General features: G+C 46.8%; 1 protein-coding gene across 1 annotated transcript in view; it reads right to left on the bottom strand.

Annotated features, from left to right (window-relative positions):
* PRKCH (protein kinase C eta) overlaps window positions 1-22,706 on the bottom strand; it is a 113,022-nt gene that overhangs the window by 59,581 nt on the left and 30,735 nt on the right. The window contains exons 3-7 of the mRNA XM_082762244.1: window positions 6,616-6,766; window positions 5,783-5,817; window positions 4,222-4,310; window positions 2,407-2,536; window positions 1,359-1,486 (exon numbers count right to left, since the gene is read on the bottom strand). Coding sequence (XP_082618370.1) covers window positions 1,359-1,486; window positions 2,407-2,536; window positions 4,222-4,310; window positions 5,783-5,817; window positions 6,616-6,766 — 533 coding nt within the window. The remainder of the gene's footprint in view (window positions 1-1,358; window positions 1,487-2,406; window positions 2,537-4,221; window positions 4,311-5,782; window positions 5,818-6,615; window positions 6,767-22,706) is intronic.

The raw sequence follows: 22,706 nt of genomic DNA, 5'->3' as shown, positions 1-22,706 counted from the left end.
AAATTCTTCCCTGCACAGGAAGACTTCCCTTGCTGCCACAAAAATGGTAACCTCAGCCATGCAGAAAGAACCAAAAACATTCAGGAAACACCCAAGGAAACTCTCAGATTTAAGCTTCTGAACACTAACTGGAGCCTTTAGCTCACAAATAATACGAGGAGATTGCTAAACACCAAGCACAGATTTATATTTTCCTGGTCTCATTTTCTCTTGACATATATATTATGCAAACCATGAATGTGAACAAGTGATGGTTTTTACAAAACTAAGTTGGGGGTGTGTGGCTTGTGTTTCCGTGTAACTCCAAGAATTACTGAACCTGAACTGTTGCAGCATGAAGCAGGAAAATAAGGAAGTCTCATTTTTTCTCAGCCAACTGAAATCAAAAGGAGCAGCACAGCTTAATGAGCACGCTAGGCTGAGAAAGCTTGATGTGGTCGATCAGTGCAGCTGACTAACAAGATTAACTACGGCTGGTGATTATCTTTTGGTTTTGAATATATATATATTTAGGTCAAATAAAAATGTCTAGCATTTTACTATGGGTTATTGGGGTCTCAAACTGACTTTTCAAAACTGCTAGCAAAAAAAAAAATCCTCATGAAAACCAATTTATTATCAAATAACAGCTCTGACGTCTGGTATTGTGTATGGACACTGTCACTCTAGCTCTTATGCTGTTTTAAATTTCCCAAATACATTCAGGTACATAACAGCTGAATTTTAGGGTACCTTAAATAGTGACAGGCAGAAATTGTAACACACACGTCCCAGCTCTAGCAGTAACCTCACCAGGACCCTGGCCTGGATGACAAAGACCAGAGATGATGCTATGTTGACAGTGACCTTGGATTTTAGCTGGGGAAAGAATGGTAAATCGTGAAACAGATTGCCCAAAATGACTCAAAACCAGTGACAAAGCTAGGAAGAGAACCTAGGCCTCTTGCTTAGCTCTTCTTTTGCTCTATCACCAGTCACATCTACAGGCAGTGCATTTGTATTTGTGGAAAGGCTGAAGAAAGGCCTGGCATGAATTGCATTGACGATTTATTAGTTTGGGGTCTGATACTCTCATTTAGGCCAAACAGATGCAAGAATCAATGGAGTCACACCACTACAAAGCATACACAAAGCAACATTCATAGACTGATGCCTCCACCAGGGTAAATCTGGATAGAAAACATCCATTTTCCAGGTGAAATCTTAGCCACAAGTCTCACAGAGCAATAGCCTACACATGCAGCCCATTGGCCAATGCCACTTGTCATTACTGAAGTCTCCAATTTCTCCTGGTCACATACAAATTGGACTCAGGTGTAAACATTTACAAATAGAGGAGGAAAAAGAAAAAGACTCACCGAATTTGGGGAAATGCTCCCAGGTTGCAGGCCCATGCACGCCAAGGTTTTAGCAAGCTCTGCTGAGTTCACCCCACAGTTTGGTGCAACATTTGCTTGGCATCGGATGTGGACGTTCATTTTACAGACTGGAAGGGGTGAAAAGGAAAAGCAAAGGAACAATTAGAACAACTTGGAGGGATTTATTGCTGAGAAATAACTTAGCAAAAGACTGCTCAGCTTCAGGAAATATACTGACCAGACTCTATCCTAGATCTGAACAAAAAGTGTATTTTTGCCACCGATCTCTGCCAAAACAAGGTTAGGACTCATACAAGAGAACAAACTGATGAAAACCGGGTTAGCATACATACCCCCAAACACTCCAAGTAGGGTGCTAGATTACCTGAAGCTACTCATAAGCAAAAGTATGTTTGTGAGGTATATAAATAACATTGCAGCTATGCTATCCATTTAAATTAAGATTTATAGTGCCACAGAATTAGCAATGAACTTTCCCTGCATTTGCAAATACCTAATTTTAGAGCTATGTTGAATAATGGGAGGTAAAATCTTTCTTGCTTTTACTCATGGACACACATACGACCTCTTGTGGGAGATGAAGGCAAATGGAGATTGTTTGTTACCTATACAACTTTACAGTTCATATCACTGAAACAAAAAAGTGGATACGTTTTGTCAAGTAACAGTGTGACAGTTTAGCCAACACATGGCAACGACCTTCTTTTCTTTGGATGCCTTTTGCTGCCTTATCTAATTAGGACAGGTAAGGAAAAGCTTCAGATAAAGAGAGAAAATGATGCAGGAAGCAGCAATACCCAAGAATATTTTCAAACAGAGCTGTGCTGAGAGTAAAAATTTGAGTCCTTCTGGAAACCTGATATTAAAAAGTAAAAAAAAATAAATAAAAAAAAGAATCTAACTCTTGCAAAGACGAATATTTATTGCTTGTCCTTCTCTTGGTTGCACAAATCAAGCTCACGCAGTGCATTGAGAGCCTAAAAATCTATATCACGTTGTGAAAATACTACAGTAATAAGCTACTCACTTTTGCACTGTAGGCCCTGTCGCATAATTCCCCAGAGCAAGGAACCGCAGTGGTCACAGAAAGTTGGGACTTTGTAGTTGTGGACACTGAACTTATGAGGAATGTTGATTCCAAACCTCTGTTCAGTCACCTGAGGGGCCAAAAGAAAAGCAGAGATTTAAACGTTCAAATATACACATATAGCAAAGATCACTTACATATTGACATTTAACTGCAGAACCGTGAAAATAATCCCAGCTCAGAAAACGTCCCAATCCATCACTTCACTGACATTTATCATAAGGACAATGACTGAAATCTCATTTGCAGAGAACCTTCTCTGGTTTACTTGCTGGGCAGGAGGGAATATCTGACAAAGCAGATTTTAAAGAAGGCCGCCCAGGCAATTTTAAATTCTTAAAACAAACTTGGAATTAGAAAGCATGGATTACCTCATCACAAACCTATCATACTGAAGTGCCAAATATAAATTGCTAGCTACAGCAATTTGTAACTAAATAGTTCTCAAATGACTAACTTGCATACTGTGTGCGAACACGTAACTTTATGTCAAACGGGTGATTTCATTAAATTTAATATTGAATAGTTTTCCCAGCTCCTCCTGAAGTTCTCATTTCTTTTCTCACCCTCCTCTTTCATTTCAGGCCCACATTTAGCTTCATAGCTTGCTGTCATCCCCTTTTTAACTTTGTTCTTTTCCAACTGTGAATCTTTCAGATCTCGAAGACACCTTAGAAAAGGTTACATCAGCTGAAGGAACCCGTTCCCATTTAACCTCTTCATTACTTTCTAATTTGTGTCTCAACAAGCAGCTGCTGGAAGAGTGGCAAGGGGAACCCATCGCTTAGCAAAAACTAGAGGGGCTACTGAAACGATGAGTTTAAATCAAGTGGTGCCTCCTCACCTCTGTCTTCTTTTAAAGCAGTTTAGATATGTCATAAACCATTCACAATGCTAAAAGGGGGGATGAGGTACAGGGATGACGACTTAGCATTAGACTTACACTTTAGCCTTGAGCATTTTAACTTATTTTTATCTGGCTTGGCAAGGGGTCATTTTAAGAAGTCTAGCTCAGCAGTTCTGAGTCAAGAAATAATGAGGAAAGGCAATTGCTTGCATGCACTTGAAAGGTTTCTGCATGGGATACAATAGATCTACCTCCCAATTAAGAACGTTTCAATTGAATTTCCTCAAAGAGTTATTAAACAATTTCCAGTTATAGAAATGAGATGCAATGCACAGTGCTGTTTTAGGTGGGGATGTTATTCCTGTCAAATACAGCCAAAACTAGCACAGAAGAAAGCCTTCAGAAACACAAGTTATGCAAGGGTTTCTTTATTACAACATAAATAATTTCAGAGAGTAAAGGTGTGGTGCAGTGACTAAATGGGCACTTTAAATTACCCAAAAAGAAAAATAAAAAAGGCAAAACAAAGAGCAGTGGTTGGATTTTAATGCCAGAGAAATCCACATCAAGAATTGGGCACCAAATTTTGATGATGACGTGGTTAATTGTGAAGGAAAATTACCAAGGAAAACGGTTTGATTTGCTATTTCTTGATGTCTTCAGATGAAGACCCTTCCTAAACTACGTGGTGGTCCAACCAGTTAGTGGAATTAACAGAAGAACAGCTAGATGATATTACACAGCCTATGTAATATCATAATGATAGGGATGCATGTCCCTATCATTCTTCCTCACTTTTAAATCCATGAACGAAGGTAGCACAGAACAGGTTCTATGACAGGAAAATACCCAGACAATCCTGAAGGTTCACAAACTATGATGACCCGAAACAACAAACGTGACTTTACCTTGAGATCGTTCTTGTTAGTATTGTTTTGGCACGTGCAAGCTGTAACAATTAGATGATGGCAGCGCTTGTGTACAACACAGGTGCATACTAGGAAATAAAAGAGGCATGCTGAAAAGAGCTTTTGAAAGACTCAGAACACATCACCCCATCAGCTGGTTTCTTTATGGCTCACTTATATTAACAGGACATGGCAAAAATGCAAAAAATAATCAAGGTGGTTCAGAATTTCATCTACAACCCACTACAAAAGAAATTTTGCACCGGATCATTCATACAGGCTAGAAAACAGCTGCCATAAAATACGGGAGATGCAAAGAGAAACATCAGCGTAAAATGAGCTCCCTAAAAATGCTGTTGTACTTATTCTGTGGTATTTCACACAACATACACAAACAACATCAGAGAACACAGGTCTGAGATACCAAAAGCCATTCCTACATCTCAGTGGCAAAGTGTCTCTCCCGTTGGATACCCAGCTGAGTGCTGTGCAGGTTAGTTTGTTAGGCTCAGTGCAGTGCTTGCATCTGAGAAGCTGGGTAACTGCAGCAGAACAATGCTGTGTCTAGGCTAATCAGCTAATCCCCATCAAGAGGGCTAATTAGCCCTAAAGCACAGCAGGGCTCTCTGCAGCTCTGAAGCTGGCTTGGCTGGAATGAACTTGGATTCCTCCACTCCATAACCCCGCGTGCACTGGAGCCAACACTAATGGCCACAGCAACTGATTGGGCAAGGAGATTTTTGTAATGGAAAATGTAAGCTGCAGACACATTGCAGGGTCCCACACTATTCTGTCTGTTGCTGAATCAAGCTTATATTCACAAGGCCTATCAGTAACGTTCACTTTTACCCAGAGATTGTATGCAGGATACCCATTTTGTTTACACGCAGCTTCCTTTCTTATCAAGACTCCAGCACCTTATTATATTGCACAAGAAACAGGCTGTGTTAGAAGGCCTGGGTGACCATGCACTTGTGAAGCCAGTAGTTCTGCTACCTTATCATAGAAAAAAAGGGAAAGGAACTAAAACAATTAAGTGCAAACAAGGACCACATACATTGATCTATACAGCCATACAGTGCTAAAACGTGCATTCAGACACAAGTGCTGCACCAGGCCATGAAACTGCCCTTTGAAGTCACATCCCTAATTTCACTTTGTTTAGCTACACAGGGAGAGAAAGGAAGAGGGTGGCCATTCCAGCAAGGTATTTGTGTTTTAGTATCAGCTGGACACTGTGCTGAAGGGACATTAGGTTTCTCAGGCCTAGTTGGGTGTTGCACATACTCAGTAACTTGGTGGATCTGTACAAGAGGAAAACTGTGGGTGAAACACAGCAACAGGACCCCTCGGTGTTTGCATGAGCATGTGTGATTGTTCCTACACATATTAAAGCCACCAGACTGACACCTGCTCTAGTGCACGGTCTTGGCTGGCTGAGGAGGAAGATAAGCAGTGACTTCAGAGAAGCTTGTAACCACAGGACATCCCAGCAGCACGGGGAAGTGCTCCTGAGACAGCACACCCTACACACACACAGTGCCCGAGCAGAGCACCTTACCTTGACACTGGTATCCCTGCTTCCCAAACACGCCCCTGTGCAAAGCAAAACATGAACAGAATTTAGTAGCAGAAAAGCAGCCTTCTTGTAGACCATTTACAGAAATGAGAGTCAAAAGGCAAGAGGATCCCAAATGACCAGATCCCTGGGGAAAAACTGCCCAGCAATAAGGGTGCAATTCAGTACTGGTGAGGTGTAAGTGTAGCAAAGCGCTGCCAGGGCCAGAGCTCACAGTTCGAGCTTGTCAATGTTATTCTCCAAATTCCCCCTCACTCTAGTTTCTGAAATACTTCGTTTTATTACAACACACACCACACTTATTAGACTGATCCCAACAGCCCACACCCTGTTATTATCTCTCCTACTCCATGCTCTTTTGAGACATATATAAGTTTTTCTCCCTGCTCTGCCTACGCCCCCACACATATCATCCCACACCTTACACCTCCTCTGATGGCTTTTCTGTTCTCAGATATTTTCTCTAGTTTTTCAAGCAACTGTTTTTTCTCATCGTAATCTCAAAACTCCACTCAAACTAACATTTGTGGTCTTTCTTTACTTCTTTTCCTGAAATAACATTTGCACTTACAAGCAAGGAACATTGTCCTAGCCCCACACTCTCCCAGCTGGCTTCCAGCATCCAACCTACACATCAGCTCTGGCCTCTCTGCAGCAGATTCCAATTTGCAGTGTAAATGTACCCCTGGTGGGCATGGGGTGTCACTTTAGTAGCCCTTGGTGAAGTGCTGGGCAACCGATTCACAGATGGCATGTCAGTCCCCAAAACATAAAGGCTAGGAAGGTCCACACCACTGTTTTTGAGTGATTCTTACCAGATGAACTCCCTGCAGTGTGAGCAGTACGTTGGCTGTCGCAGGTAGGTAGCCATGAATTTGTGCCCGTTCACCTGATGCACTCGCCTTCGCATCGCCCGCTGGCGCTTCCGAGTGAGGTTCTTAAAAATTCGATCCCTCGGGAGGGTTCCTATGCAGGAAAAACACAAAGCAACAAAGCATTAGCACTGCTGTGCACAATTGCTACCCCACTTTTTGCTATGGCAGAAAATTCTTTCAAAGATCACGATTACATCCCTGATTTAGAAGTTGGATAATTAGGATCTAGCGCAAGGAAAGCATCTGGGAAAAGCAACAGGGTAAGTTAATGGCAAAGGCCAAAATCTAGAAATAACTGCTTCTTCTCATCTGCCTCTCGCTCCTCTCCCATGTTGAGACATGTCACTAACACATTGATTCATAAGGTGTAAACAGACCAGAAGCTCAAAGCTAATGTGTTATCACAACTCACAGCTCTTTGGGTAATAACTTCTGAAAATGTGCCTGCGTGCAACTGACTGACCAGCCCCGTGCGGTGGTGCTGAGCCAAAGCCATCACTCGCTTGCTGAATAGTGTTTATCCTCCTTCAGTATCCTCATGCTACGCTTCACTATCACCATTTGTAGTGACTTTGCTATTTGGTATTGTGTCATTCTCCACTTTCTTTAAAGGGCTCATTTAGCAAAGGACAGGTAATATTTTATAGTTCTGGAGAGCAACACCCCAGGAGCTGTTGGCACTGAAAAACTCAATCATCTCAAAATTTACTGTTATTGATTTATTTATTTTTAAAAGCATGTTTAGTTCAGCCATATAACAATTCCTGGGCAAAGCTCAGTTTACACAAAACAAGTCACTCTTACAACACAGAACTGAGCCCTGGATCCAGAAAGTCATTCACATACAGCAGCAGACATCTGTCTTAAAAATCGCAGCCATCTGGCTTCTGGGATCCTTGCACAGCCCAGGTCAGACTCATCTGAGCTTCCCAGATCAAAGCCTCATCTGGGCCACACTTGCCTCAGAAGAAAGAAATGAAATTTGCAGTGTTCAAGTCAGTTGCTTTCCAGAGGATAGGATTAGGCCCTCCTAACAAGTGCACCCTGGGGACACTTGCCGGAGTCTGCTGCAGGACAGCGTGCACCAGCACACTCAGGATGCCTGTTTCGAGGGCAGATTGCTGCAAGACAAAAGCCAGCTATTGCCAAACCCCTCTGCATGGATGTAATGCCACAGGAAGAGCAGGCGGTCTGTAAACTTCCCAGCCCTCTGATCGTCCCAGAGCAGCTGATCAGCAGCAGTACCCAGACGCAGCTGTTACTGTACCACTTCATTTGCCCATAAAAAGGGGGCAGAGCATTTCCCTGCTTTCAACTAGCTTTGTTGATTAACTGCTAAAAGAAAAAAAAAAAAACCATCGACTTGAAGGCTTGAAGTGTAAGAGTCCCACATCACAGGCGTATTTCCTGGTCCTTTCTGTAAGAGTGGAGATTAGGGAAGCCATCCCATCAGCGCTGAACCCAGCCACTTCAAAGGGATGCAAGCCACATGATGTATTCCTCTGAGTGTTCCTGCCACACAGGTTTCGAAGCAAAGCCGGCCATAAAGCTCAGTTTTGCTTTTCTTTCTGCTGCGTGCTCCTACCCATTTGCGCGCGCAGCCCCTCCAGGGGCACCGACTGGAAACTTCATCCCCAATGACTTAACTGTGACACGGAGCTTGGCCTGACTGTGAAACAGCTTGCATTTATTTCTAAAATGGAAGCACACTGTAAATTAGGATTTTCCCATTAAAGCAAAAAAGGATGTGGTATGGCTCATCCAAGCACTTAAAAAGAAACGTGTCTTCTTCACTGCTGAGCTTCAAGCAGTTGCTCAGAAAGAGAGGTGTAGAAAAGCCTGCCTTTCTAGGGAAGTGCTTAAATGTGTGTTTAATTCTCACCAAAGCCAACAGGACTCAAGTGACCACAGGAATTGCCAGGCAGAATCACAACATTGGCCCATCTAGTTCAGCATCCTGCCTCTGTCAGTGGGCAACCAGGAACACATGACAGCAAGATGGAGGAGCCCTGCAGCTGTGAGATAATTCGCCTCTTTCCCCCACACAAGATGTCATTTTGATCTCCAGAAGTGCGAGTTGACGTGCGGAGGTTTAATATCCCTTCCAAACATTCAATCATCACTGCGCCACCTCAATAGCCTTGTTATCTACCACAGAAAACACGGCTGAGGAGAACTTCAAGAGGTCAACCAGTTCATCCTTCTTCCCCAAAAGAGGAAGCCAGTGCCTTCGCTGAGCTCAAACTTCTTGCGAGACAATAAAAAAAAATTTAAAAAATCAGAAATTTCCTTCCATTATTTTGGAATTTGCCCACCTTTAAATTCCAGCGCACTTATCCTTTGTCTAGGTGTAAGCTTACACTTAAGTGTTTTTCTGGATCAGGGCCAAAAACCTCAGTTGGCAACGTTTTCTGGCCTGGAGCTCAGCACGCACAGGAGACCTTCCAAGGAATGGAAAATGGGATAAAAGCCCCCCTCCACGAGCAGCCCCCGGGTGGAGAAGAGCAAAGCGGTCCATGGGGCTACCAGGCGGGACACGCGGTGTGGCCCGGGGCTCGGCCTGCTTGCAGGCAGCCTACGGTTCTGATACGGTTCACAAAGGGTCATTAATATTTAAAACGTTCCTCAAAATTCATGTTTTCCCACATTACGCCGTTGCATTATCCTGTGCATTTCTCCAGGTGCAGGTCTTCCAGGTGATCCTCACCCATGCTTACGTTCATCCCACATTAAGTTACAGAAACTTTAGGGTTTGCTAAACAGGAGACTGACTCCTGCACTACTTGCAACATGCCATCAGCTCTTTTGGGTCCATGCTCTCCCCATTTCCCGATGCTGTCTGGAGTGAGAACGGGAGGGAGAGCCCAGCACACCTCAGGGCTGCAGGAGGCCATATCCACTATCCACCAGGCGATCTGGTTGATCCAAACACACGGCCACGTCCCACAGAATAAATTCCTCCTTCAGAGGGCCCGAGCACTCCCCGACCCCTCACACCACGGCACGGAGCGGGTGAGTTCAGCCCTCCGACAACAAGGCCCAGGTGATTCTGAAATGGCGGACCACCACCACCAGCTATCCTTAGCACCAAAACCACCTTAATCCCGACAGCCAGCCCTCACCAGGACGGCAATTCCTCAGCACACGAGCACCACCTATGCCAAATTACCCACACCATCGCTCTCAAGAGGCTGTGGGCCGAAATCATCCACCCAGTGCTCGAGCCTGCTTTCGGACAGGGTGGCCATTTAGTGTCACAGGGTGTAAGGTCGCTGCAGAAGTCTTTCTGCTCACAGTCTCTGGAGTTTCCTACAGAATATAGATTTTCTGCTCGTGTGCTGACAGGATTTTACCAAACAAAGCGGCTCCAGACCACTTGAGGAAGACCCAGACTTTGAAAAGCCTCTAATCTCTGGTGAAGCAACAAACCACCACAAATGGTTCGGATGTCCACATACTGCTAGAAAAACAAGCAAGCAATTACCCAGTGAAGGGAGTTGTCTGCGCTGATGGTTAAATATGGATGTCTGTAACTATGGGGTACTTACTGCGCCTGGCTATCTGTAAAAGCGACTACAAAGCCAAGTATTAAAAAGCCTCTTCCCCTTTCCTCCTCTCCACTCAGGCCTAACACGTGTTTATGGCAGTGGAAATTCTGCGTGTGGAGGGAGAGGAGAGTAAATAACCCACCGAGTCAGCTGGGGATGGCTGCAGGCACTGGTGCCCCGCTCACCCAGCCGGCAGCGCAGTCACCCTGCCCTGCCTGCCCCCGAGCCCACCCGATCCCACCTTCCTGGACAGAGAACCCCTGTTTCACCATCACATACCTTTAGGACAATTAAGCACAACTGCTGTAACAAAGTTATTTATCCATATTGCTCAGTGCCACTACCCACTGCTCCTTCCAGCAGTCCTGGCTGGAGCTCAGCTGCTCCTGGTGCAGGAAAGACAAAGCAAGCTCTGCTGGAGAGACACATGAATTCATTTCTCAACAAGCCTTTCTGGAACAGTTTTTTATTTATTTATTTATTCCAAGGGTTTCTTTCAGTTAAGTCCTTAAGTGGTGGTGTAACTACGGCAGTAAGACAAACAGAGAAGCTGCAGCATGACGTGCTGCGGAGTCCCTGCTTGCCTCGGAGCAGTCAGAGCGTGTCAGAGCTCCCCCATCAGAAATCAATCTCAGCCCTGCTGCCGTAACGCTGGCACTAAAAAGTATTCGGGTACGCCCTGGCACATGAAGCTTTCTAGTGTTATAGTTCAGCACGTGTCAATAAAACTTGCCTTTGAAAGAAAGATATTCCAAAAGCAATGTTAAGCAGTAATGCTAATAGATTAAAACTTAACGAAGCCTTTTTTATTAGTACCAGTATGCGTGCTGTCCTGTGCTCCCCTAGGAGCACCCCAAGCAAGATCCCATCATACTGAGCACCATATAGGCACGGCGCAGAGCCCAAGCACAGGGCTCACTGGGCTGCAAAAAAGCACATGAGCAGACTGGAGGCCAGTGGCTGCAGCTCACAGCTGCTCACCAGCACCGCAGCACAGAATAACTGCTGGGATCAGGCTGATGGCCCTCCTAGCCCATGTCCTGGCAGCGAGTAGTGGGAGGGTTTAGGAAACGAATATAAAAACCATCACCTACATTGGGAAGGAAAACACACACCCATCCCTTCCAGCCATCAGTGGTGCAGGAGCTTTCTCAGTGTTCACCTAACAGCAGGCTCCTTCCTATTTACTGAAAATAAACAGAGGCTAAACCCAGATGTTTATTTTCCAAGCTGGAAAACATGTATGCTATGAAAAAATCCCTTACAAAGACTTGGTGTATCAGTTAACCAAGAGTTTTATCATCACAATCCCACGGATAGTCAAAACCACAGGAAGCCTTCCTAATTAAAACACCATAAACACAATGCAGCATTGAAGAAGCTGATAGCCCAGCTCCGAAAGGGGAAAAGGATTTAAAAGCTACGACCTGAAGTTGTACTTCCATGGCTGATTGTTCTGCTTCCCCAGAACATGTGCTGTAGATTGAAAGCCTTTCCTTTCTTAAGGACTGCAAACGTTTCTCTTCAGTTCACCTCATAAGTTACCTGGACGTGTGAATCTGCCCAAGGAAAGCAGCCACATCCCCAGGAAACTTCTTAACTACACGGGTAGTGGTTCGCTTTCACTTCACATCCATGCGAGCTTCTGTCCTGCAATTTCTATCAGTCTGTGCACAAAAACAGATCGGTTCAAATCCCAGCAGAGGCTTACAGCAAGGCAGACATGTGGCACATCAAACAGAGGCTGAGGCTCGTGTTTGAGCCAGCTGCTGTTTTCCTTCTAAAAGCAGAAGTTTGGTACGAAGACCAGGGAAAGAACCAGCTTGTGCTGGTGGGGCTGGGGTGTCTTCTACCAGCACTTGACAGAAAGGCCATTTTAACGGGCAGTTCATCTTTTGAGATGTCAACCAGTCAATATTGTCTGAAAGAACATGAAGCAATAATAGAGCAATTTGCTCTGACTTCAAAAACCAGGAGTTTTCCCACTTGTGAGTACGAAGCGGTGTTCTCAGCAGTCTCAGAGAGGCACAGCACATGCGATCATCGTTACCCCAGACAGAGCATCAGGTCACACAGAATTACACACCCAAGGCAAGGCCTTTGGTTCTCGTCCACATGCTGAAGTAGGGCAGACCCCCTTTCTTGTTTTTCTGCCCGGTTTAAGACATAAACCCATCTCAGCTCTCACCCTCAGCGCTAAGTGATCAGCAGCATCTGAATATCGAGGCTGAATAATGGTTTTGGAGCGCAGCAGCAGTGAGAACAAGATCAATAAAGTTCAAGCAACAGCACCAGTGAACATGATGGCGTTCAGCTACTGCCATAAATCCCATCACAAGCTTATTTCTGGAATCACACCGTGACACCAAAGCTCTGGCAGCAACAGGAGGTGAGGAAGAGATTACGATGCTGAGCAGACACATCTCAAGTTAGCACCAGGACCTTCTGGAGAAGTTTCATTTGCTTCACAGTCTCTAGCACTTGGATGTAGCAGTGCCAGGGCCAAGGCAAGCTTGGAGGAGCTGGAGAGCCCAGCACATAGTTGCCAAGGGGCCATCCACAGGCACGGGAGAGAAGAGGGCTGAGAAGTGGAAGGCAGAGCCTAGTGCTAAGGCTCAAGAAGGAAGAGCTGCTTTATATCTGTTTGCATAAGTCCTGTGAGAAAGTGAGAGAGGAGGATGAATGCAGCTTGAGAAACTTAAAGCAACCAGCAAGGGCGTATTCTGCTGCCACTTGGAGTCTACAGACCAGCTACGAATACTACAGAGGTTATTTTGCATAGATTTAATCATGATTGCCACACAGCTTTTCAGACACACGCAGAGCAATTCAAAAATCTGATTTTCCATATCTGCTCTTATAAATTGTGTGATTTTTTTTAAATCTATTTAGAAGTCTGCTTGTGGATGTTGACAGTTAGAGAGCAAGGCACCACAGCATGTTGTACAGGGCTGCAAAACATGATGGTAAGGCTTTTTCCTTCATTTCTGTAGCAAGTAATGAAGAGGAAACGGGATGTGGAGAATAATGAAAGATTTCCCTGAACATGAACAACCCCATGCCACAAAAGACGAGGTTCTGAGATGGAAATCATCACATACCAGCTGGTTTGTGCTGCCCAGGCCACAGGCTGCAGAAAAGATGCTGGCTGCCAAGGAAGATGTGTTTGATGGGAAAGCCACTTCCTTGTGCTTCCCTCTTCCTTCTCCTTACAGCCACACCACAGTGAGAGAAGGAAAAGGACAGCTCCATTTTTCACCTACGTGTTTCTCTGCCAACAGCAAAAAACGTTTTTCTTATGCTCAGTTTGTCTTTCTGCCTCTACAAGTTTCTGCGTTAGTTTGGAGATGGTAACCTCGTGATACTTGTTTGAAAGAGATACCAGGCTGGGGTGATAACAGCTAAGAACTGCCTCAACATGCACAAGGAGGAGATGCCAGGGGAAAAGGTTTTTAATTTTAAATCGGAGGAGGGACTTGACAGACAGCAGATACCTGGAGCGCTGAACAGAGCCCTCTGGAGCCCCAGACAGGCCCTGTAACTGGAAGGCCCACTAATATCTGTGCTGTACCCAGCAGGAGGCACACGATACCCATGCGGTGTGTAAAAGCAGGATAAATTAGTCAGGTCACATCCAGCGAGATGACAGACGGGAGCTTCCCTCCGGCTGCAGCTGAACGTGATCTTCCAGCTGCAGCCGGGCTGGGCGAAGACACCCGGCCCCAGCCCCAGCCCCGTGCTGCCTGGTCACGGTGCTTTCCCCTCCCCAGCCCCTCGGCCCTGCCGGCCTCACTCCATGTGCAAACGTAACCCGGTCCTGTCACGCTGATCTGGGCTAGGAGCAGGCAACAACAAAACCTGAAGCTGACCCACACAACTGTAATAACCGCGTCCCTTCCTCAGCTGGGACAGAGCCGCACATCTGCCTGGAGTCCTGGTTTTACCATACGATGGGGAAAATCCTCCTTCTTGCTTGAAGATGTACAAATAATAATACTGCCTTGTACTTCTTCCTGCATCGCTCGTTGAAGACTTAACGAACCGATTCCTCTCTCTCCTCCCCTTGCCAATTATACTCATTATTATTTCCTTCTGCTTAGGCAAGTGAATTTCCATTGTAAAACCTCCTGTTAGTCCTTCCCACCTATTAAACCGAAGAGAAAAATGTTGAGATGTGATTTATTGGGAAAGGAAACCATTTAAATGTATTATTCATTAAAAACAGGAAAATAAAACTAACAAAGCAACTTTGATCTTTCCCATGATTAATCCGTGCCCCAGAAGCCCTCCGTACCGTAAGTTTTAGAAGATTTCAAGCTACGCTGCGCCGGCTGAAGGGTACAAGCAGTACTGATGGAGAGACAGCATTAATAGGGCAAAGTTAGCAGCACCTGTGCAAAATCCTTGAGAAACACATAATTGGCACGCTGGGCAAACCAGCAGGGAGATCCTGAACTTTCCCCTGATCCCGACGCCTCGGGGCTCGTGTGTGTTGTAAGAGCCAGCAGCTCATGCTCGTCGGTAGCTCCGCCGTCGGTGTTACAACACGCGGCGAGGAGGCCTTACCTCCCCAGGAAAGCACGAGTTTCCAAGTGGCGGCTATTTTTAACCAGATGCAGCTTCGTGCTATTTTTAAGCAGATGCTCCAGGGACACCCTTCTTCTGGGCTGCGTGGCCAGCTTCGGGATCAAAATCAGCCAAGAGCATTAAAACCAGCGTGGCTGCACAAGGTTTCACGCTCAAATCCATTTGCTTAGAAGCCCTGCCTTTATGTTTAAGCAACGCAGCTTTTCCAGAGAGATACAGGCTCAACATCTGTCTCGGATAAGGGGCACCACCAGAAAGATATTCTTTATGTAACATGAGACAAAAAGCATAAAGAAAGCCTGTTGAAATGGGAATACCAAGCAGCTTGCAGCCAGCAGGACCCGAGGTCTTGCAGCAATTCGACAAATTGCAGCCACGTTACAGCACACTGCAGCCGTCCCTGGGATCAAACCTCAAGTTTCCTTACTTGGGGCACCGTATCTTGCGGTGGGAAAGCAAATTGTAACCAACAGCACAACTGGAACCTAGACAGGAAGAAATTAATTGGGAAAGTTAAGCTAACGAAGTTGGACAATTGACTTCAACACTCCCCTTTTTCTGCTCTTGGGGCCGTGCAGCAGAGCTCACCGGTGCCTCAGCCTTTTCCAGGTCTTTGCTGGGTGTTTGCTTGGTGCTCCCTTGGAGGGATGCCCAGCACCTGAGTCACCAGCAGCAGCTCCTGGCCGCCTGGTCACCCAAATCACACTGAGCCAGCCCGAGCGGCCCGGCCGCACACTCAGCCCTGATTGCACAGCTGATCCCTGGTACTCTCGAGATTTCCATGTGGCAGCTTGCTAATCAGTTCCCTAATTGCAACAGCCTTAAAAAGCAGGTTGTTTACCATGTCGCTCTCCCACGCAGGTTCCCACACACCACGGGCTGAGCGAAACGCCGCCGCAGCAAGGCGTTTGTCAGAAAATAAATAAATTCAGCCTCCCGTGCTCCAAGCTTATTGCTGCCGTGAGGAGGCTTGCCAAAAGGCAGCGCCTCTTCTCGTTAAGACAGTCCCACCTCGAAAACGCGGCGAGGAAATCATCTGTCTGCAAGTGCTCAGCCCGGCGATAGGTTTGGCTTCCCTTCGCAGCCCGTCCAAAAGCCCTCCTGCAGGTGGCACGGAGCATTTCTGCTCTGCCCCACACACTGCACCTGTCCCAGGGCTGGTGGATTATCATCGTTCCCCAGAGGGATTTCCTGTAGGGCCGTGGGCCAGGAGGAGTGTTTGGAAAAGACATCTGCCCCAGACAGCCTCCCGCCCGGCTAACGCAGCCAGACGTGACCGCTCCCACCGCCCCGTCTCTCCCCCGACAGGGTTTTTCACACCGTGATCCATATTTCTCCGTTTCGGAGATACATCTCCGAGATTTCAAAAGCAGATGTCCCAAATCCACGCGGCCACAGCTTGGAAAGCGCTGGGTGCCACATGGGCAGGGCGTTGCTTGCCTTGGCTCGGGATCTCTGCGCCGAGGGAAGGGGCCCTGCAGGTTCCTCCAGCTCTCCAACAGCCACCAGAGCCACCAAACCCATTTCATTCCCACAAACGGCCGGCCCCTTCCACGAGGTGTAAGAGCAGCAGCGCCGAGGACGTGCTCTGCCTCCCTGAGGGCTCTCCCATCTCACCCGCCTCGACTAATGAAGACGCAGAGGTGGCTGAGCGGGAAGGAAGCCACTTTCTCCACCAGCTTGTGATAGACACCTAAGCCCGCAGCTCCTTTCATCTCCTTGCCAGCGCCTCACGGAGCAGGAACATACGGGGAGGGAATTTGGTTAGGCTCAAATGGCAGGAGATGAAAGTCAGACTACGGCTTGATGCTCCCAACAGTGTCCTTGCACTGCGTTAAGCAGTTCTTCCCCCGTACAGCAGTGCCGTGCTTTCCTTTCAGATTCTTCACCCATCCCTGACGTGCTCGGGGCTGTGCAGGCTGGAGGTGAGACGTCTTCCTCTGCCTTTGGCTGCTCTGCAGTGACTGCTATCAGGGGCTGCATCACCAACATATAGCAAGGCCAGGTGTCAGGCACAAATTTCAGCATTTCCTGACGTTTGAGAGTTTGATTTTGTCACTTCAGTGACATCCCTCAAATTAAAAGGTTTTTCTTTTTAAGATGATTTTCGAAATAAAGAAAAGCATCGCTGAAAACAAGTTACAGCCATGGGAACTGTGGCAGCCTTCCCCTAGCTCACCAGCAGGGCTGGTCCCATGCACACAGCACTGTCCTCGCTCCCTGGAACAAAGCGAGAAACAGAAAAGGGCTGGATCTGTGCAGCAGATCCAGCTCTGGTGACAGAGGGACGTGCTGGCTCTACAAGTTTCACACCTTGAAGGGAGAAAAGAGCTGAGATTCTGGAATAAAAACTTGCTCTTCTACTGTCCCCTCAGCTCCTCTAGCACATGCGTCCTTATTCTCCCCTACCCACCCTCTGAGCTTCTTGAAGCTCTTTGTTCCCTGCAGCTTCTGGCCACCTCCACCCATCATCTCCCCCCAGCCCAGTCTCCTTTTTCCTTCCACTTCTCTTTATATTTCCCTTTGTCCTTCCTCCCAGGTACGTTTTCCCAAAGGCAGCAGAAGGCAGATGGAGTCTGCGGAGGCTCTCATCCCTCCCACCCTCTCCTCTGCCAAGCGTGAGGTCACCCTGGCAGAACGACACCGGGATCTTTTTGTTCAAAGCCGTATTTTGATCCAGCATCTCGTTCTGCAAAACAACTGAATCATTTCGGCTGAAGCATTCCAGAAAACAAACATAAAACAGCTGGCACTAAACCCCATCAGACAGCATGTCAAGCTGGGAACACTCAGGAACAGCCCAAAACAGGGGCGTATAAATTGTGAGCATTAGGATCCACCTCTGAAAGCGCCACTAGAAGACGAGCTCTGCTTAACTGCAGCTTACCGAAGGCTGAAGACCCTGTTCTGCTTGGCTGCCAGCAGCTCTCCCAGAAAGGTTGCTATCTCACCTTGGAAAGCAAATTAAAGGGTAGATAGGATGGGAAAGGCAAGGTTTAAATAAGAAAAAAATAAATAAATAAATTGTGGGCACATTTATGGTTGCATGTAGGTGGCAGATGTCCCTGTACTTCTTCCTACCTTGTCTGGCACTGATCAGCTCAGCCCAGACCCTTTCTTTCCCTCCCCAAAGGCTTTCTTAGGATTGTGGGGAAATTTCCCAAGGCTTTGCATCATCCCAGTCCCACAGAGTGCAGGAATTCACTGCCGCGACATCTACAAGCAGCAGCAGATTGGTGCTGTCAGTCCTCCTCATATCAGTAGGGTCAGAGTGAACGGTGGCCATACCTTGCCCCCTGCAAGCACTAACGACCGATGAACACCTTCCAGGTAAACTCAGGTAATTAAGCACTGTGAACCACTGGGATTTTGTTACCACACATCCTGTAATGCCGACAGTCCCAGTGGATCTGCTCACACACCAAGTCCAACGCTGCCCCAGGTGCCAGAGGCTTCTGGGCTCCTTCCAGGCAGGGCTGCCAGACACGAGGAAAACCCTCGCCTGTTGTGGCACCACCCAAACGAGCAGTCTCCTCCAAAACCCAGAGTTGTCAGGCCTGGATATTAAATGGTACGGTGCCCGATTTAATAGTTGGTGGAGGTGAGGTTAGAACAAAACAAAACCTAAGAAAAACAACAACAGCAAACTGTATAGCTTTTTTTTTTCTGCTGCAGGTTTACAGGGTGATGCTATGTAAAGTCCTCGAGCTTCTGGTAAGCCATTCACCTATTTGATCAGTCGGGTACCTCAAGAATTGTGGCTTAGGGGAAGGCGAGCACAGCCAGAAGGTGTGCTGATGTCCTCCAACACCCCACCTCCATCCTGGTGCAGGCTGTGATCCAGGTGCCCCCGTCAGCAGAGGATGATCACCAGGCAGGGAGCAGCCAGGGCAGGGCTGCTGTCGTCATCCCTGGCCGCAGGATCGGGGTCCCAGCCTCCAGCAGCTTCGTGCCCGGCTCCTTCCAGCCCACGTTTGCCACTCCGCCGTGCTGCAGCACAAACACCCGCTCCGGCACAGCGCTGTCCTCCAAGGCCAAGCAGATAGATGCAGCTCCTCTGGGAACCACCGTCACTTCTTCCAGGAATCACAACAAAATAAAATCTCTGTTCCTCATTACGGCCAGGAACACTGAAATCCCACAGCAGATTGCAAGCTTGCATATTTATATTTAGGTTTGCAGAGCCTAGACAAAACACAGCCCACTGGAAGTAAAGTTAACCCTAATATTGCTGTTTGTTGTATTTCTGTGGTGTCTGGATATCTACACAGTTAGCAGATCTCGGCAAGCCATAAATTACTACAAGAATCCCTCAGCTTTACATTTACTGCTCTACCCGTGGAGCTCAAATCAGTCATCTCCCAGGAAATAAAGGTGGTCTGGTGACTGCACAACGGGCTGGGGGCTGTCCACCTCCCGGCTCTGTGTTAGAGCCCCCTCCATAACACTGAGCAAAGGCAAAAATAAAAAATTTTAACGGAAGAGAGTCATTTGTGAGGTGTAAGAATGCCAGGGTACAAAAATAAATAAATAAATCAGGTTCTCCCTGCATTACTTATATTTGAAATTCACTGTGTAAAGTTTAAAAACTTCAATTTCCTTTAAAAAAAAAAAAATAAAAATGTTCAGACCATCCTTCCACCATTAACAGTAATAACTCTTCAGTACCCTCAAGCTTACCCACATTATCTATCTTTCAAGGCTGGGCTGCCTCACAGTGGCTCCTCAAGCCAGTGTAAGTCTGAACAGCACAAACACAAGGCTGTCCTACAGAAGATGTGTTCCAGCCCCTTCTGCTCCCGGCATTTCATAACCCAAACGATGTTTCTCGCATCACCCAAAGGCACTTCCCTGCCAAAAGGATCTCCAAGTCATCCTTTGTGGTTGCTCTGACTTTGAAATTCTCTCCTTGGATCTTCAGAGCTGCTGAAAATTTTTTACATCCTTGTGCTTAGCTCGTGGAGGCTTAGTGACACTGACGGAGCCACTCTCACTCCTGCTGGCCTGGCTGATTCGGGAGCTCAGAGCATCTTTGGTGATGCTCCTGGTCTCCATAAGGACACAATCTTCTGAAGGGTGCACTTTGGGGTGATTTTTCCCCAACATTTCCCCAACTCTACATTGTTCTGACCTATTCCCTTCTCAAAGAGTAGAGCTGATCCAACACAGGCTGCACCTGGAAATCCCTTGCCTGAAGCACGCGCATCTGTGACCAGTGTAAAGCAATCAGGCATCAGGGGAAAAAATTTACAGGAGTGTAGAAAAATGCTTCCCTGGCTGCTCTGTCCCATGTAAGACTTTGGGCTCATCATTAAAGACCTCCTTGTTCTCAGGCTGTGCACCTAAAGCAGCAAAACAAATTTTTACCCTGTCCCGCACTGATATTTCCTGCTCAGATCAGGAGGATCTCTGGGCAGCGTCCAATACATGCCTGAAAACTGCCTGGCTCGGGCTAGTAACCCAAAACAGAAGAGTTGCCCAACTGGCCAGCAGCTGAGAACAAGACATTTTTTCATTCTTGGTTCCCAGTTTCAAATAATTACTCTCCTGCCTTTAAAAAACAGGCTGAAAACAGTTATTACCACAGGTCACTGAGGACCAGTAAACATCTTTTTTTCTCCGCCTTGTGCAAGAAACTAATAATGTGTCTGCCACGGAGCTTTGGTGGGGCTGAGAAGCCGCACGCAGCGCAGCCCTTTTTAGCACAAAGGCTGTACCCACTTAAAACTTTGGGGCTGCAGGTCTTCGCTGGTGCCTGTCTGAGGAAATGCTATTTCTTAAGACAAAAACCATTTCACATTAGAAAAAAAAAAAAAAAACAAAACACAACAATGTGTTCTAAGAAAAACAACAGCAGAAGACAAAGCTGGTGCTTGAGACCAAACCATCCCAAACGCGCCACGTGACAGCTGCAAGCTGAAGAAACGTTTCCTGCTTCAGAGGCAGGTTCAGGCTTCCTTGCTGCTGCAAAGCCTACCTACATTAAATATTTAGCAAGGGGTGCTATATCTGCTCCACCGCTTGGCTTTTCAATATTCTCTTTGTTCTATTTCTTGCCCAGAACTCAAATTTTTCCTTGTCTTTCCTGACGCTGAAAGAAAGAAAAAAAAAAAAACACACAACCATCACTTACAACACTGAAATTAAAACCGAACCTCAAGCCAGAATTATCACTTTGAGTGGCAATGTCAGAAAAAAAAAAAAAAAAAAAAAGGCAAATTACAAGAGTTCAAAGCACTGAAATAGAAGCACTTCATTTTCTACGGAGTTTGCTTCATTCATTAATTCAGTCAAATCATTACTTTGTATTACTTTCATTAGCTTTGCTCAAAATTAAAAATAGCAAATAAGTAAGAAAGGTGGCAAACCCCAGGCAGGGCAGTGGTGCAGGCAAAGAAGCTGCTGGGAGGCTCCAGTGCTGGAAGGGAGTGAGGCTCACATCGTCCTGCAGGTACACGGCATGGGCCTTGTGGTGCCCATCCTGACCCCAAAGATTTGTGCCACAGACCTCAGCCACACGGGGCTGGAGGCACGGAGCTGCCTCCCGACAACTTTGTCTTCATGCCAGGGTGCTTCCAGGTGCCTTCCAGGAGTGCTGAGGCTCCTGAAGAGACTCCTCAAGAGCTGCGGTCCTCAGGGCTGCGGCAGGGCCAGATGGCCTCACTGCAGCACTGCTTGGTCCCGCTGCTCCCCGCTCCCATCCCCAGCTGAAAACACACCTCATGTTCACAGACATAGCAAATTCACAGCAAAGGCATCTCTAGCAGAAGCCACTTTATTTACTTTCAAAAGAGAAAGGGTCTCGGGCCTGTTAAGGAGATGAGGGGCAGAGGAGAGCGGTGTCGGGGCCCCTCACACACCGCCAGCGGGACCACGGTCGTGCCTCTGAGAGGTAAATCTGCTCCCGAGGTCAGGAGATTTCCATCCTCAGTTTGCACAGGAAATATCATCCAAATGAGGGGGGTTAATATAATAGGATATGGCTTAGCACAGCAACGCATACACATAGTATGGAAAATAAAGGTGGGCAGGGGTAATTTCACTAGGCCTCCCTCGCTTTGCTCCTTTCTCCTCCTGAAAAATGAGCTCTATTTTTACCAGCTGGAACAGGTGTAGTTCCCTGGCTCAGAACAGCAGGGTACCACTGATGGGCAGAAGAGCCATGTTCACAGGAATTTCCCTTAGAGGAAGCAAGAGGCTCCAAGGGAAATGTAACACATTTAAAATTTGGGGGGGTTTCAAGTTGCTGGAGAAGCTCCTGTCTCATTGTTATCCCTGTGAGAAGAAAGGTCTGAGGATGAAATAGGAACATCAGCACTAAAAGAAAGCCACTAACCCAGTGCTGGATTTAAAATAAGTAAAGGAAGGCAGATAGCCTCATCCCTGCCTCCCCTGGGGGACCCTTACCACAAGCCAGGCCCAGCTGGACACGTGGAAATCCTACAAACGGGCTCCCAAACACGGCTCTGCTGCTTCTGGCCATGCCAAAACACCTCAGGAGGCAGTGACAGATGGGCATGGAGGAATTTACAAAGGACTGATCTGTTACCAACTGTGTATTTTCTGCACTGCACTCGTCTTCACAGCACGTCAACACTTCTTTCGGCCACAGAAGCGCCGTCCTCTTCCTCTGTTCTCACAGCGGATAAGGCAGAACCAAATTATATTTTTGGTCAAAAGAACTTTTCATCAAACAGAAAACAACCACTCCCAAAGCCAGAAAGTACAAGCTGCCAGCACCACTGGGACTGTCTATTTTGGGTACGTTTTCTAGGACAGCGAAATAATTGAGTCTCAGGTGTACCTAACGTTTGGGACTTCTTTCTTCCTCCCTCCCCTCCTCTCTGTCCCTCTCTTTAGTTACTTTTTTGGTCTTTCGCTTTACCAGAATCACGT

The sequence above is a fragment of the Aythya marila genome, assembly GCF_965140915.1.
Source record: "Aythya marila genome assembly, chromosome: 5".
NCBI lineage: Eukaryota > Metazoa > Chordata > Aves > Anseriformes > Anatidae > Aythya > Aythya marila.
This window is presented reverse-complemented; position numbering and strand designations above follow the sequence as displayed.